General features: G+C 39.4%; 1 protein-coding gene across 1 annotated transcript in view; it reads right to left on the reverse strand.

Annotated features, from left to right (window-relative positions):
* Positions 1-17,688, reverse strand: part of SWC2 (DNA binding protein SWC2) — a gene marked incomplete at its 3' end in the record, with an annotated part of 39,314 nt that overhangs the window by 12,227 nt on the left and 9,399 nt on the right. The window contains 3 exon segments of the mRNA XM_089144584.1: positions 1,864-1,932; positions 2,112-2,231; positions 2,360-2,435. Of these exon segments, the coding sequence (XP_089000710.1) occupies positions 1,864-1,932; positions 2,112-2,231; positions 2,360-2,435 (265 nt within the window).

Raw genomic sequence — 17,688 nt, forward strand, 5'->3', positions numbered from 1 at the left:
TTCTGCCGAAGCCTTTGGCACCAGGTTCACCCACTTAATCAATGGGTGAAGAATTTTGTGAAGGATAAAGAAAACAGAACAAACATAAAATAGGACTTCCTAATAATCCAATCCTAATCAAACTAGGACTCCAGAAGACAAAACAGAAAAGGAAAACTCCATCTCGAGGACTAGGGCTAGCAAGTGCCAATCTCGAGACGGACACTTTGAACAGTATGTTATTGGTTCACTTCATTACTTATTCCAAAATTTAAAGTGCTTATTATTTATACCATTGAATACTTAGCCAATGCATAAATGTGTAATTATATACGAGAATTCAATAGACTATTGCCAATCAAGGGTGTTGATACTAAACACCAATTTAGGTAGCCTTTTTTGCAATATGATCATTTAAATGTGTTAGCATAGCCTCAAAGAGGAATGCCAAGATGTTTTAGGCATCAATTTAGTCTAAAACAAATTGAAATAACGCATCAAAATTTGGTAGTAAAATACCATATTTCTGCATGTTGCACAAAGCTTTTTGTATTAGTTATCCGAGTAAGATTGAAACACTGAGGTGAAACGAGTTTTTGGACCTCAATATTTAGTCACGTTTTAGTTGCATGCTAACTTAATTAGAACCGTTGTTTCAACCAGCTCAAGTTTCAAACAACAACAAAGCCTTTTCCCAACTAAATAGGGTTGGCTACATGGATCCTTGCCTTCCTATCAACTTTATTTGAGGCCATACTAGATACAATGCCTAAGCTACGCATAACCTTTCTTACCACTTCTCTTAAAGGTTATCTTAGGTCTGCCCCTAGATTTTCTGATTCCTTTAATCTAGAATAAACCACTTCTCTGCACAGGGGCATTTATAGGCCTCTATTGAACGTGGCCGTGCCATCTCTATTGACTTTCTCGTATCTTATCATTTATCGGATCAACTCCTAGTCCAGTTCTAATATGATCATTCCTTATCTTATCCCTCCTAGTTTAGCCACTCATCTATCTTAACATCCTCATTTAAGCTACCTTGAGTTTAATATGACTCTTCTTAAGTCTTAACAGCCCAAACTCTACACCATACATCATAGCTGGTTGTACAATGGTCCCATAGGATTTTCCTTTGAGCTTCAAAGAAATACATCAATCACATAAGACTCCAAATGTACCTCTCCACTTCACTCACCCTATTTTTAATTCTTTGAGAAACATCATCCTCTATATCACCTTTTTTAATCTACAACTGAGGAAAGGTAAATAAAATGATAGCTTTAAGGAATTTCCTTCTCATCAAGTCTTACCACCTCATTCGTCCAATTACGACCAAAGTTTATTTTGTCATCGTTCTTTTTAGTTTAAAGCCTTTTGATTGAAAGTTGCCTCCCATGATTCTAACTTGCTATCAATCCCTCCTAGTGTCTAATCTACCAAAACATTATCATCAGCAAAACTTAAGTATTGAAGCAATTCTCATACTCTCCCTTGATAAGCCATTAAAAGTGGCCTATAGATGCAAAGCCCATGGGTTCCAAGGCCCAATACCTAGAATCCTACATGACCCCAGCTCCACCTAAGGCTACTTCCCGGTACCCATTTACATTATCATCCTGCATTAACATAACTTCTCTTGTTGCTTAAGTTCTGCCTCAGATTCATAAGACTGGTGGTCAACCTTGGAACTCAAGGGGTCCCTAGTTACCTATGCATCTTGACATTTGTTATTTAAGCTAATGGATATCCTGAAAGATTGGTAAAAATTCACAAAACACAGAACCAAGCATAATTTTATTGAACCAAGGGGATAAATTCAATGTCTAAAAAGGTGCACCGATGCATTTTAAGACAGGATAAAGAAGGATTATCAGTACTTACATGAAGCTGATGTTGTACAGATTTCTGATTGAAACGACAAACCTCTGCTGAATTCAAGAAATAGTTGACCTGAGATAAATGCCAATAAATATGTATATCACAACATGAAAAGCAGTTGGTGGAACTTATATCATAACACAATCCAATGACTATCCAATGCAGCAAGCAACTTCACCACCTTCACTTTCTCTTTATGTTGCACTGTCAGAAAATGAAATCAAAATTAGAGAAAAAAATAAGAAACTTGCCATTTCTTGAAGAATATCGTAGCTGAGGACCACTATAAGATGCTTTGTGCACAACTGCTCTTTTCTTAACTTCTTCCTCCCTTGCCAACACACGCTCCAAGTTCCTCAAGTTCATGATTTCTGGAGTATATCATTTCATGTCAGTATAACTGTTAACCACCAAGACATACACACACACGCGCACAAAGTGAGGGAGGGGATATGAGAAGTCACTAGTCATCCACAACAGTGGACCTTATTGACCTAACCTGTTTGTGCAGCTTCCAGAAGCATCTCTTCTTGGGTCATTCGCTTTTCTTCACCTTCCTTCCTCCGTTTTATTGGCTGAAGGAACAGAAAGTATATATTCACTTATTTTACAAAAATATTGCATATTATAACCAACCATTGATGAGAATTTTATCCTTCCATGACATGCATTTTGAATTTTTCTTTTTTCTTTTTTTCTGAATAAAATAACCATCATCAATATCCCAAAACAGGTGAAGGGAGAGGTTTCATATGCTGGAGGGGGGGGGGGGTTGCACCCTGTGTAAGACTAATTCCCAGGCTAGAGGGTGGAGGAGGAGAGAAGAATCTAATCCCCATGTAAATATAATGTGCCCTCCCTTGGGTACATCAAAGGCTTAGGGGGTAACAAGAGAAGTTTTGGACCAAACATCAAACAAGATGGCTTTCCAAATCAAGTTGAAAGATGGGATATGTAGGTGCCTCTACAGAGATTTTGCTCCAACCAAATATGAGAGATAGCTCTGAATACAAGCTTACCTGTAGTGCCATAAATAAAATTACCTGAAAAAGCCACTCATGCAAATGTAGGGGGGCTCTTAGTACAAAGGCAGGCAGAATAAAAAGCTTTTCTCCGGATGGTGAGAAAAAGGATAGTGTAGCATTAGAGTGAAGAGATCACCAAGGGATGAATATCTGCCAAGATCAATTAAAAAGAACCAACACCAAGGAAGTTCAAGTATGCCGAAAAGGAGGGGTCTAGCTTAAAGGGTTTAGTACTTGGGGCTTAAGGTTTAACGATGAAGATGAAAGGGATAATAAGGGATTCCAGTCAAGTTGGGGGGATGCTGATTGTTAGATTAGAACTCCTAAATTTTAGGTTGGTTGAGGAGATCTAGGAGTTTTAAGGTCAAAGAGCCTAGGAGGAAGTCAAGGACTGTACGATCGGAAGCAAATGGTGTCTTGGTAGGGAAGATACAATCCTGTGAAAGGGAAGGTATTTTAATCATTGTTGTCAACACGTTGCTTAGGTGTCAAAGGCACCATTGTGGCGTCCAGGCAGATTTATAAAGGTTTAGGTGGCTGTCGCATTACTGTGGGGGCCTTGCACTTGTTTAAATGGTATCAGACCAAGTTCTCTGACACACTTATGTCAGATATTATCACAGTAAATTATTTTTATTCGATATTTCCCTTACTTAAATATTGGTGCATTCATGTTAGAAAAGCCAGGGAAGGAGGATGAACACTTAGACAGCCATAACTGTCTCACTACCGCCTAGACAGGCACCTTAAAAATCAAAGTGCTTCAACTACCGTAAACACCTTGGATTGCCTTGGAACTGTGACAACTATGATTTTGATGGCTAGAAATAGAGTTTTAAGTTTAATTGTAGGCATTCATCCCAAATAAATAAATAAATAAATAAATAAAAATTCAATTGTAGGCTTAATGAAGGTTTAATGGAAGCTTAGTCACAGGGTTAATGGAGCCTTAGTTGCAGGTTCAACAGAGGCTCAATCATAGGTCTAATGAACCAATGGGGGATCAAGTAGGGATTTTGGATATTCAGAATAAGACAGAAAATAAAAATCAATGGTGAGAAGAGGGGTGATGAGAACCGGATCTAGGACCACCCAAAGGGGATCAGGGAGGTTACCAATACCCTGCGGCCCCACCATCAACCCAGGGAATTTCGGCCAGTATACGGGTTGGTCATTTTGGGTCCCCTAGTGATGTAACAAGGATTGGTAACTATAGGGCCCCTCAAAATTTAAGCCCAAAACAGGCCCCTATTGGTGCACCCAAGGGGTGACAGAACCCTATGAAGGGTAATTTGGTCATTTCCCCACCTCCAAACTGCTCTAGAAAAATCCAGAATACTCTAGGAGCAAGGATCTACTTTTTGTTTTTTGGTTGGTCAATTGGTTAGAGTCCTTGTCCGAGTAGGAGTCCTAGTTGGAATCCAGTTCTTAAGTAGGTTTCCTTTGCTGGGTCCTAGTTAGTTTCCTTTAATGTAACAAGGCTATAAATAGCTCCTCATACCATGAAACAAATCAGATTTGATGAATTGAATAAAGAAGAGCATTGAGGGAGACTTAGAGTTGGGGGAGAGCCCAAGACCTGCGTTTTGGAGTTTTCTTATTTTTCTGCAATTTCAGATTTGTGTTTCTTCTTCCCTAAACCTGCAGAAGCCATTGAAGCCTCTGAACTTCTGTAAATCTTCAAGGAATATCTTCCACAAGTACAGTGACTCCCCAACCCTTACCCATCCTCCCCCTTTCTCCCTACAGTTTGCAGCTCCTCCATTCCCCTTGTTCCTTGCGGCACAACAGCAACCCTCCATCCCACAAAAAACCCTGCAATTCCCTACCCCATTCCCCTCCCCCTCCACTAACAGGATCACACCTCTCCCCTAGGCTCATCCTTACTTCCATCTTCATCAGTAGGACACCATTCCACTAGTTTAAAGTTTCCTACAATTAATCTTCTTCCTCAAGAAACCCTAAACCCTGGTTTCATCTAAAACAATCATATCTTCCTAGCCCCTCAACCAAACCCTAAACCCTCTTAGGAGTTAGGACTACCATCTCCCACACTCTTTCTACCTTGGACTTCAACCCTAACCTGAACCCTATGATGTAAACCAGGTCTAGGGTTAGGGGTATTCTGGTAATTTCTTGAGACCACGGTTCCCAGGAAATTCCAGCAAAGATAGAAGATTTTTAGGGTTTCTAACAGCAACCTAAGCCTCCTGAATACAAATGTCAGATCAGAGATCTATTGGATTTCAAAATTCAGATTTGAAATTTGAAATTCTAGGGCAAACTAGGGTCTTGGCTAAGGTGGGAGAAGGTTTTGTTTTGCCTGTTCTGCTGTCCAGATCTAACTCTATTGCTGTCCTTTCAACTAGATTGAGTTCCAGCTGATCAAACTTTAACAAAATCATATTTCTGGGAAATTAAAAATTCTGCAGAATTCCAAGGTTGAAAATGAAGTGCAGGGTCTTCTAAGGTTAGGGTTGTAGGGCTGCTTGGAAGAAAATAACAGTAGGGATGGCTCCTAGGGGCTTATGCGACTCAAATGGGAGTGAAAGGGACTTGAAAGGGGCTGGGGATGAGGGACTCCTAATGGGAATGGGATAACGCTTCCGTGAGGAAGAGGGGGAAAGGGAGGGCCACAAAGTGCTGAGGGGGAAGGTAAGGTCTTCTATAGTTGAAGGGGGACAGGGCAGAAGGTGTATGTGATGGGTTTGGGAGTGGGTTCCTGGGTCAAACAAGAGGGGAGGGGCTGGCAATGCTACAGTTGATAGGAGAGGGCTTCCACGGTTTGCACAAAAGAGGGGGGAAGGGTGGGAAGGCTGCTGTACTTACTTGGAGATTGGCGATACTTGCCGGAATGGTTGGTTGGATGCTTTTTGATCTCTTGAGAGAAGCCGAATTGAAGAAGATAATGAACAACTTCAAAGACTTTTCATTCAACGAGGGCCTACCCACACAAAAGACCCTAATACTCAAACAATCAATTCATTAATTCATCCAAGACTGAAAATATTAATGCATGAAGAGGCTATTTATAGCCTAAAATAATAGACACGGACTCCAACTGGGATATCTTTACAGATGGGATAATACAACAACAACAACAACAACAATAAGCCTTGTCCCAGTTAAATGGGGTCAGCGACATGTATTCTTGCCTTCCAAACAATTTTGTTTGGGGCCATGCTAGATACAAAGCCTAAGCTATGCATATCCTTTCTCACCACTTCACTTAAGGTTATATTACATATGCCCCTAACTCTTCTAGATCTTTCAATCTGGATTATATCACTTCTCCGTATAAGGGCATTTATAGGTCTCCATTGAATGTGGTCGTGCCACCTCAAACAACTTTCTCGAAGATTATCACTTATGGGAGCAACTCCCTGACCAACTCTAATATGATCATTCATTATCTTACCCTTCCTAGTTTTGCCACCCATCCATCTTAGCATCCTCATCTCTACTATACTGGGTTTATCTATATGATTTTTTTTTAACATCCCAACACTCAGCATCGTACATCATAGCTGGTCGAATGATGGCCCTACAAAATTTTCCTTTTAAGCTTTAATGGAATACATTGATCACCAAGACCCGGACGCACCTCTCCACTTCATCCACCCTATTTTAATTCTTTGGGAAACATCATCCTCTATATCACCTCTTTTATTTATGATTGAACCAAGGTACCTAAAACAATCACTCTGAGGGATCTCCTTATCGTCAAGTTTTACCACTTCATCGTCTGCATGATCATGAATAAAGTTACAAACTATATATTATGTCTTCGTTCTACTTAGATTAAAGCCTCTTGATTCAAAAGCACATATTGGACTGGACTCTTATCCAAATCCCCTAACAAATAAGATAAGGAATCTTACCTAAAAGAATTTTGAAATCAAATTCGACTCTTTAAACAAATCCAAACCTCACTCAACTTAACAATCTTGACTCCACAAAAATTCTGGAAAACATTAAAAATAAATTCAGAAATAAAATAAGAGCTAAAATGCCCAAAATACCCCCAAGAAGGGGTTCGGCCAGCTCCGGATGGTTTCTATAGCCATCCTGGGGACCCTACTTGAGCTTTTGGCTAGGGGGTCCTTGTGTTCACATCAACCTAACCTTAGAAACCTTGTTGCAAAACCCCAAATTTCACAAACCCTAACTTAGGAAAATTTCTGCAATTACAATTTTGCTTAAGACAGAATATTTTTCTTATTTTATGGACCAAAACCCTAGCCTGGCCTGACCCTAAAATCCCTCTCCAATGAACCTCGTCCTCACCTATACCTAGATCCAAGCTTGGAAATCAAACCTATCCGAATGGTTTCTAGTTTGGGTGCAAGTTAGCTGCTGTCCAATGAGTTCCTGACCTAGAACTGCAGGGTTTAAGCCCTAGAGAGCGTGCTGGTTCTTAGAAAAGATTGTATCACTTGCCCTATAATCCAGGGTTACATCAACTTATCAAAACCCAAACTGACCTAGTTTGATTCAGAATCCTATTAGGAATGTAGATCTACTTTTGCTTTTGGATTTGAGTCCTTGGTTGTTAAGTTACAACAGAGTCCTAGTCTAGTTAGGAGTCGTAGTTAGTGAAGGATCCCTTTAGTTGGATCCAGTACGTTAGCAGGATCCTAGATCTAAAATTCTATGGGTGGAATAGATAATATAGTGGGATATCTATGATTTGTAGGGAAGGACAAGGAGACAAAATAAGGATCCTATTGATAGGGAAAATTAAGAATTTTACTATATTCCCATGGGGAGACTTTGGATCATTATGGTAGGGTAAGAATTAATTTAAATTGATATGGGATGAAAAGGATCACTATAAAATTAAATGGGAAAGCTCAATTAACAAAACTAGATGGGTTGGGTTTAATTGGGAAAAGGGAAATTGAGGATTCTAAGAAAATTGGTATGGGATGCGAAAAGATCAGAGTTTTGCAAAACCTCAAGTGAAAGGAAGAACTAAGGAAAAAAATGGAAGGGAAATTAAAAGAGTAGGGAAGGCCTGCAGTTAGGAAGGGAAAAGTTCTTGCAACTTCCTATCTTTCTTTCTTCTTTCTTTTCCTTTCTTTCTTTCTTTCTTTCTTCTTTTCTTGTCTTTCTTTCTTCTTCTTTTTCTTTTATCCTGTTTCTTTTCTTTCTTCTTTTATTTTCTTTATTACTGTTTCAGTTGTTTCTTTTTCTTTTTCTTCTTTTTTTCCCCTCCTGTTTTCTCAATACTGCCACAAGAACCAGAATATAAAATAAATTAAAAAATAGAAAATAGAAAATAAAAAAGATACAGAAAAGGGGAGCACAGAGGCTGCCGCAAGGAGAGGAGGGTAGGGGATCTTGGAGCAGTCGCAGGGTTGTGAGGGGCTGGGTATGCTGAAACTGCAGGGGAGGGAGAGGAAATGGCTTGCGATGGAGCTAGGGCAGTGGGGAGGGACTGTTATACCTGACTTGAGAAGGAAGCCGCTGTGGTGTTGCTGGACTGCTTGCTGAATCGCAGGAAGAAGGTAGAGATTTCAGAAATCTAAACAACTGCAAGGTCCTACCCAAATAGGACCCTGCTGCACCTTTCTTGGATGCTAATTCTTAGATAAATTTATTAATTCAGACTTAACCATCACAAAGAAAGAATAGGCTTATTTATACCCTACTAAAAGACTCCAATCCTAAGCGGGTTTCTTTTATAGATTAGGATCCCCTTACAAATAATCTCAACCGTCTGAATAAATAGTTAAGAGATCTAACAGAATCTCCTTGACAATAGATTCCTCTAAGACTCAAATACAGAAGGAACTCTTCTTGTAAATAAAGACTTGCGAGGGCCTTATTTTAAAGAAGACTCCCAAGGACTCAAAAAATTATCGTTAACTCAAACAAGATTCACAAGTAACCAAAACTTTTCTGAAAAATTAAAAAGAAAATTTTGAAAATTAAGATCAGCAACTAGCTAGGGCTGGGATGGACCAACCTACCCATCTTGGAGGGTCCGGCCGGCCCCAGGTGCACCATTTTGGAGTGGCCTTGGGGCCCACTCCAAGGGTTCAGGGCGGGGGCTGAATTTTGGTTCACATAATCTCTACTCTTCCTCCTAGGGCTGCGACAGGGTCGGGCTGGACCAGGCTTTTGCAATCCCAAGCCCAGCCCTATATATTATACTCTAAGCCCATTCCCGCACTGACCCTAATTCAAGGCCAAGGATTATTGTCCCTGACCCTAAGCCCTACAGGGCCAAGCCAAGCCCATTCGTGTTCTGATTGGCCCTGTCTTTGGCCCTGTCCTTGGTTCTAGCCTTGATTGGCCCTCTCCCTAGCCCTGATTGGCCCTGTCCCTAGCCCTGATTAGCCCTATCCCTGGCCCTAGACCTGATTGGCACTATACTTGGCCTTGGCCCTAGCCCTGGCCCTAATTGGCCATGTCTCTGGCCCTGGCCCTAGCGCAGCCCTCGCCCTGATTGACCCTATACTTGGCCCTGGCTCTAATTGGCCTTATCCTTGTCCATGTTCCTAATTAATTGAGATCAAGCATCAGGGACAAAATTAGGGCCAAGGTTAGGGCCAAAATCAGGGCCAAGGTCAGGGCAAAAAATCAGGGATAGGTCAGGACAAGCCCGACAGGCCAAAGAATAATCCCAAGTCCACCCATAGCCCTAGTCAGGGCCAGAATATTTTGGCCCTAACCGCCCTCAAGGCCAAAATCTTGAGCCCAAGCCCATTCGGGCTCAGGGCGGGCTCAAGGCGGCTCAGGGCCGTCAGGGCTAAATTGACACCCCTACTTGCTCCCCTTGTTTTAGCTATCTTATAGATGGTTTTTCCCCTTCCATTATGCCTACCCTATTATATTGATCTTCACACTTCTTCGCACAATTTTTTTAACTTCATTTCCAGCCAAACTATACCTTTGCAAAACCTCTACATCCTTAGTCCTTTGTCATGTCTTAAACCTAGCTTTCTTATTCTTAATGGCTACTAGAACCTCACTATTCCACAACCACATCTCTCTATAAGAAGGGTGCTTTCTTTTTTTATTCACTTATGACATCTTTAGCCACTTTCCTAATACACGAAGTTATCTTATTCTACATTGTATTAGTGCACCCCATAAATTTCCACTTTCCTTGTTTGACTACTTCATAGAGTGAAAGATTTCAAGCACTCACCTATAAGCACAGTACTACTTTTCAATGAAATTTACTAAAATTTCGTCATTTCGACATCTAGAGAAACGGAAACCGATAAGTTGTAAATGCCGTCAAAATTTCAGCAAAATTGTGGCGAAATTTCGCCTAACGGTCGAAACTTCAATAGTTGGTTGAAATCTCATTTTACAGCAAATTTCTTGGCGATTCATAGCTGAGAATCCAGCTATAAAGCCATACCAAATTCAAAATTTCAACACATTTAGGTGAAATTTCGACCCTTAATTCAAAGCTTTTCTCTTCTTCTACCATGACTCTTGCACTTTTTTAGTCAATCTTCGACATATGGGGGTAGCTATTGTGTGATTCTTGCAGAACGCATGTATCATGTCGATTAAGCGGCATTTTGCTAGAATCTAGAAGACTTTCATCTTAGATGTAACCACACTTCTCTAAACTTGATTTTTCCAAAACGCATGAAATGTTGTCGGATGGCTATGTTGAACATTGTGGGCTAATCTACAAACTCACAGTGTCAAAAAAATTTTGGCAAAATAATTTATTTAATTATTTTTGAGCTTTTGCTCCGCCAATGTTTGTTGCCGGTCCCAAGCCCAGGTAAAGGAGGGTTGGTGCGTCACGTCGGCAACTAGTGCTAGAAAAAAAAAAGCCAAACCCTTTTTATGGATTCGACCTTATATGATAAACATTATACTAGGGCATCCCCTGTAAACGATACATCGCATTGGAGCCGGGATGCGGAGATAAGGCAAGGGTTCCCATGCCAGACGAGTGCCGTAAAGAAGCTAGTCCAAAAGTGTAGAATTAGATTGGCATCTTGGAATAAAGGATCTTTAATAAGTAAGACCTTAGAATTGACTGATATTATGAAGAAAAGAAGGATTAATATAGCTTGCATTCTGGAAACTAGATGGAAGGGTAAAAACACTAAAGAGTTGGATGACTTTAAACTTTGGTATACTGGGGATAAAACTAATAAAAGTGAAGTAGGTATAATAGCGGATAAAGATTTTAAGAATGATATGGCGGATATTAAAAGAGTAGATGATAGGATTCTTGCTATCAATCTTGTAAGAGATTATAGATATAAGTTGTGCATATGCATCTCAAATAGGATTGGATGGAAGTCTAAAGTTAGAATTTTGGGAAAATATGGATGGATTAATGCAAGGAATTCATCAATGAGAGAAGATTATCATAGGGGGTGATCTAAATGGACATATTGGAAAAGATCAAATAGGCTATGAGAGTGTACATGGAGGATATGGTTTAAGAGAGAGGAATGAGGAAGGGATCTCAATTTTAGAGTTTTTGTTTTTTTTTTTATCTATCTATTGTAAATACTTGCTTCAAAAAGAGAAATGAGCATTTCATTACCTTCAAAAGTGGACATCAAAGAAGTGAAATAGATTTCTTCCTAACTAAAAGGGCTGATAGATTATTGTGCAATGATTGCAAGGTGATACCAAGTGAAAACATAATTCCACAATATAAACTTGTGGTCTTGGATAAATGCCTAACCCTAAAAACTCATAAAAGGTACAAGGTTAACTATACCAGGATAAGATGGCGGAACTTTAAAGGAAAGTGCTTGAAATCCTTCGCTAATAAAGTAATCAAACAAAGAAAGTGGAATTTTGAGGGGTACACTAATGCGACGTTGAATGAGATGGCTATGTGTATCAAAAAGGTGGCTAAAGATGTCTTAGGTGAATCAAAAGGAAAGCTTCATTCTTATAAAGAGACTTGGTGATGGGATAATGAGGTTCAAGCTGCCATTAGGAATAAGAAAGCTAGTTTTACAACATGGCAAAGAACTAAGGAAGTTGAGGATATTCAAAGGTATAAGTTGGCTAGAAATTAAGCTAAGAAAATTGCGGGAAAAGCAAGGGAGAAGAAGCATGAAGAGTTATGCAATAAGTTGGACAGGAAGGAAAAATCTAATTATAAAATAGCTAGAGATCTTGACCATATTAGATGAATTAAAAATAGAGATGGTAAAGTACTAGTATGTGATGAGGACATTAAGAAGAGATGGGAAATCTATTTCTCTAAACTATTAAACGAGCATACTTCAAACGTCTATTATTCAGAAGATTACATCATTTACCAAGGCCCCAATTTTCAAACATATATAAAGAATTTCAATGTCCGAAGTAAAAGAAGAACTAAGGAGGATGAAACTAGGCAAGACACAAGGTCCTGATGAAATCCCAATAAGTATAAAAGAGCTTAGGAACCCACATGCTAGCTTGGTTGACTAAGTTGTTTAATAAGATTATGAGCACAAAGAAAATGCCAGATGAATGGAGGAGAAGCATCTTGATTCCAATTTACAAAAATAAAGGAGATATTTAAAGTTATAATAACTATAGAGTCATTAAACTAATGAGTCATACTATGAAATTATGAGAAAGAGTAATTGAAACTCGTTTAAGACACTTAACCACAAGTATGAAGAATTAATTTGGGTTTATGCTGGGAAGATCTACAACAAAGGCTATTTACCTAATTAGAAGACTTATGGAAAGGTATAAAGAGTGTACAAAAGACTTTCATATGGTATTTATTGATCTAGAAAAAGCTTATAATAAAGTTCCTTGAGAGTTAATTTGGCAAGTACTAGAGAAAAGAAGTATTGCAAGTAAATATGTGGATATAGTTAAGGATATATATATATATATATATATATATATAATGGTTCAGTGACAAGTGTAAGAACAGTGGGGGGACAAAGTAATGCATTCCTAATTACAATTGGGCAAAATCAAGGATCAACTTTAAGCCCATATCTATTTGTATTTATAATAGATTAATTAACCAAAGACATTCAAGACAAGGTAACTTGGTGTATTTTTTTGCTGATGATATTATGTTGATAGATCAGACTCAAGTGGGAAATAATACCAAGCTAGAATCATGGAGAGCAGCTTTGGAATCAACAGGCTTTAAACTAAGTAGAATGAAGACAAAATATCTAGTTTGTAACTTCAGTTAAGATCGTCAGACGATGAGGTGGTGAAACTTGACAATAAGGAGATTCCTCAAAGTGATTGTTTTACGTACCTAAATTCAATCATAAATAAAAGAGGTAATATCGAGGATGATGTTTCCCAAAGAATTAAAATAGGGTGGATGAAATGGAGAGGTGCGTCCGGGGTCTTGTGCGATTGACGTATTCCATTAAAGCTTAAAGGAAAATTCTATAGCCATCATTTGACTAGCTATGATGTACGATGTAGAGTGTTAGGCTTTTAAATTAAAATTAAAAAGAATCATATAGATGAACTCAGTGTAGCAGAAATGAGGAAGCTGAGATAGATGAGTGGCAAAACTAAGAAAAATAAGATAAGGAATGATCATATTAGAGTTGGTCTCAGAGTAACTCCCATAAATGATAAGCTAGGAGAAAGTCATTCGAGGTGGCACAGCCACATTCAACGGAGGCCTATAAATTCCCCTGTATGGAGAAGTGATATAATCCATATTGAAGAAACTGGAAGAGCTAGGGGCAAACCGATGATAACCTTGAAGGAAGTGGTGAGAAAGGATATGCATATCTTAGGCCTCGTATCTAACATGACCTCAAACAAAACTAATTGGAAGGCAAGAATCCATGTAGCCAACCCCATTTAATTGGGACAAAGCTTATTGTTATTGTTGGTGGTGGTGGTGGTGCTGTTGTACTTTCAAACTGGTGAAAGACCACAGATAGATCTTTGGACTCCTACAGAACGTGATGGAAGAGCTGGTGCAAGAGAATGTTGTGCAGATCATCGCCAATAATGGCTCCAACTTTAAAAAAGTAGGTGAGATGATGATGAGGTCAGTTGAGTATCATCTATTTGAACACCCTATGCAGCACACTATGTTAACCTCATGTTGAAGGATATTGGGAAGATCAAAATTGTCGAGGGCGAAGTGGGGGAAGCAAGACAAATGATTAATTTCATATATAGTTATAACTACACTGATACAGAATTGAAGACATATTTAAAAAAGAATAAGCCCATTGGATTAGGTCCATCAAAGACCTAAAGCTATCACCCAAATCGGGCCCATGACTTTCATGGGCTAGTACTGTTTTAGAGGGTTAAAGTTAGCCCACATATTTTGATCTCCATGGTCTAAACCTAAGCCCAAGTCTAGTTCTTGAAAAGTCAATAAAAGAAATTGTGCTTTGAAAATAAAAGAACTCATTGTCAAAGGAGTTATCCTTTGTCAAGAGTTAGGTAGTAGTTGAGTTATTAATAGGTAGGTGGTGTTAGTTAGTGGCTGGATGTTACCATTAATGTTTATGTATCTTTAGAATGCTATATAAAGAGGCTTATTTAAGAGGTGAAGACACAACTCATCAATTGAAAACAAATTGTTTTATTAGCATTCCTTCTCTATGGAGAAACCTTGTGTTTGATCAAGGTAGGTTGGTGTTCGATCCAATTGATCCACCTTGCGGTGTGAAGCCCGGGTGTTACATTGTTATTCTCAATTCTTTCATATTGTCCCTTCAATTTCTTCATCATAGTTCTGCCCCTGTTTTGAAGATCTATTCAACGTGAATTGTGATGCTATTATCCTTATAATACCATTCTAGTTTCAACCCTCTTTCACATCTGAATTCTGTTTCATCTTAAGTCTATCAAATCTGAAATTGATTCCCTGTGAAAGGTCCTATTTGGTTATTGTTTTGATCAATCAAATATAGTACTACATTATTTGGTATCAGAACCACGACAGCAAGTGAAAATTCTAGACCATCCAGTCCAACTAATCCTATGGTGGCAATGATGGAGATGTTTCAACAACTTAGCAACCAAATCACTGCGAACAAGAAGCAAATGGACCAAAGGTTCTCAAAAAGGGAGCCCAGAGTTGTCGCCTCTACTCATGCTCCTCACCCTCCACTTGGTGAAGAATCCCATCCAACTCATTATGTAGCCAATTTCTACTCTGAGAAATATGGGGAGAGGACTCCAAAGGATTCCAATTGTGCAACCAACTTTTGAGGAGCACCTACGAAGTTATTTCGCTGGAGAACAACCTACATTCAATAGGCATGTTGGTGAGACTCACAAGGTTAAGCTTGAACTCAAAGAATACTCGGGTAAGCATGATCCTCAAGTGTTTTTTGATTGGTTGGCAGCGTTGGATGACTATTTTGGTTGGTATGAACTATCGGAGGTACGAAAGATGAAGCTAGCATGTACCAAGCTAATTGGAGTTGCACATGAATGGTGGAGAACTCGTGAATATGAGTTGGAAGATTGTGGTAGAGCTCCTACTACATGGAAGGAAATGAAGGAAGAACTGAGAGATAATTACTTGTCATCTACTTTTCGATTATGACTACAAGACAAGTTAAAGTCTCTTCGTCAAGGAAACTTGTCAATTGCAAAATATATGGAACAATTTGACTCTCTTTCTCTCGTACAGGAATTCAAGAGAGGGAGATCCAAATCTTGTCACGTTTCAGATTAGGTTTACGGCCTGAAATCAATAGGACCATTGGCGTTTTGGATGTAGAGAACGTGTGGGATTGTTTTGAAAAGGCTCTACGTGCAGAAGAATTATTGGCATCCAACAACAAAAGGTTTGGATACCAAGCCGGGGAGGTTAAGCGGTACTTCCAACACCAAAACCTACAACAACAACCCCTACTCAACCCACATTTCCTACCCGATAAAGGCAAGGCTCCTATGACTAGTGGCAGCCAAGCACAATGTTTTCATTGCCAAGGACATTATGCTAAATATTGCTCAAGAAAAGGGATCAAGTTTGAGTGGAATGAAGCCTGTGAAAAGAGTTTCCAAGAACTCAAGAAAAGGTTGACTAACGCGCTCCGGTGTTAACGATACCAGATGACTCTGGAGGTTTGACAGTGTATACCGATGCATCTAAAGTTGGTTTGGGTTGCGTTTTGATGCAGCATGGGAAGGTTGTAGCTTATGCTTTTAGGCAGTTGAAAAACTATGAGCATAACTATCCTACTTATGATTTGGAATTGGTAGCTGTGGTTTTTGCTCTGAAGATCTAGCGTCACCATCTTTATGGTGAAAAGATATCGATTTTCACTGACCACAAGAGTCAAGTATTTCTTTACTCAAAAGGAGTTGAATATGAGACAGAAAAGATGGCTAGAACTGGTGAAGGACTATGATTGTGATATTCAGTATCATCCAAGAAAAGCTAATGTGGTTGCTGATGCTTTGAGTAAAAAGAGTAATCGAGGAAGCGAGGATCTAACATCTCTCAGTAAGTCCTTGTTGTTCTCCATTGTTAGATTTGGACTTGAGATTTTGTCAGAAGGTTCCGGTGCTATTTTGGCAACTTGTGTCAGTTCGACCGAGTTTGAGGGACCGAATTGTTGCTCTGCAGTCGACTGATCCGGAATTGAAGAAGAAGATTGACCTGATCACTTCGAAGACTAAGGATGTGAAAGATTTCTCCCTAGCCTTTGATGGTGCTCTTGTTTTTAGAGAAAGAGTTTGTGTTCCTGCTGTTGAAGACCTCAGAAATGAAATCTTGACTGATGCTCATCAGTCCATCTTTACTATTCATCCCGGAAGTGTAAAGATGTACCATGATATGAAAGGGTATTTTGGTGGTCTGGCATGAAGAATGATGTAGAAGACTATATTGCTAAGTGTGGAACTTGTCAACGTGTGAAAGCTGTCCGGCAGCCTTCGTCCGGCCTTCTGCAACCTCTTTCAGTACCTAGTTGGAAGTGGGAAGACATTGCTATGGACTTTGTCACAGGTCTACCTCGAATTAGCAAAGGAAATGACTCAGTGTGGGTGGTGGTGGACTGATTAACCAAATCGGCACACTTCATTTCAATGAAGATCACCTATACTATGGATAAGTTGGCCCGGCTTTATGTTGATAATGTGGTAAGACTGCATGGTGTTCCTATTAGCATTGTGTTAGATAGAGACCCGAGGTTTACTTCGCGTTTCTGGAATAGTCTACAGAAAGCTTTGGGTACTCAGCTGAATTTGAGTACTGCTCATCATCCTCAGACTGATGGCCAATCGGAAAGGACCATACAGATTTTGGAAGATATGCTTAGAGCGTGTGTCATAAATATGAGTGGTAACTGGGATGACCACCTAGCTTTGGTGGAGTTTGCTTATAATAACAGTTATCAGTCTACTATTGGAATGACCCCGTTTAAAGCTCTGTATGGAAAGACTTGTAGAACTCCTCTGTATTGGGATGAAGTTGGGGAAAGGTGTGTTCTTGGCCCTGATCTAATTGAAACCACCGGTACCATAATGGATATGATTAGAAAAAAGATCAAAACTGCTCAGTCTCAACAGAAGTCTTATGCGGATAAAATAAGATCAGATCTTGAGTTTCAAGTTGGTGAGCGTGCGTTTTTGAAAGTTTTGCCGATGAAAGGAGTCATGCGTTTTAATATTAAAGGAAAGCTTAGCCCTAGGTATATTGGTCCCTTTGACATTATTGAAAAAGTTGGACCAGTAGCTTATCGGTTGGCTCTGCCTCCGTCTCTTGCTGGTGTGCATGATGTTTTCCATGTATCCATGCTAAAACAATGCTTGGCAAGCGCGGAGCAGTTGCTCCAGCATGAACCGGAGGGTTTGAGTTCGGATTTGACATATGATGAAGAATTGGCTGAGATTT

The sequence above is a fragment of the Hakea prostrata genome, chromosome 2 (genome assembly GCF_041222555.1).
Source record: "Hakea prostrata isolate BN-2017 chromosome 2, UWA_Hpros_2, whole genome shotgun sequence".
Taxonomy (NCBI): Eukaryota; Viridiplantae; Streptophyta; class Magnoliopsida; order Proteales; family Proteaceae; genus Hakea; species Hakea prostrata.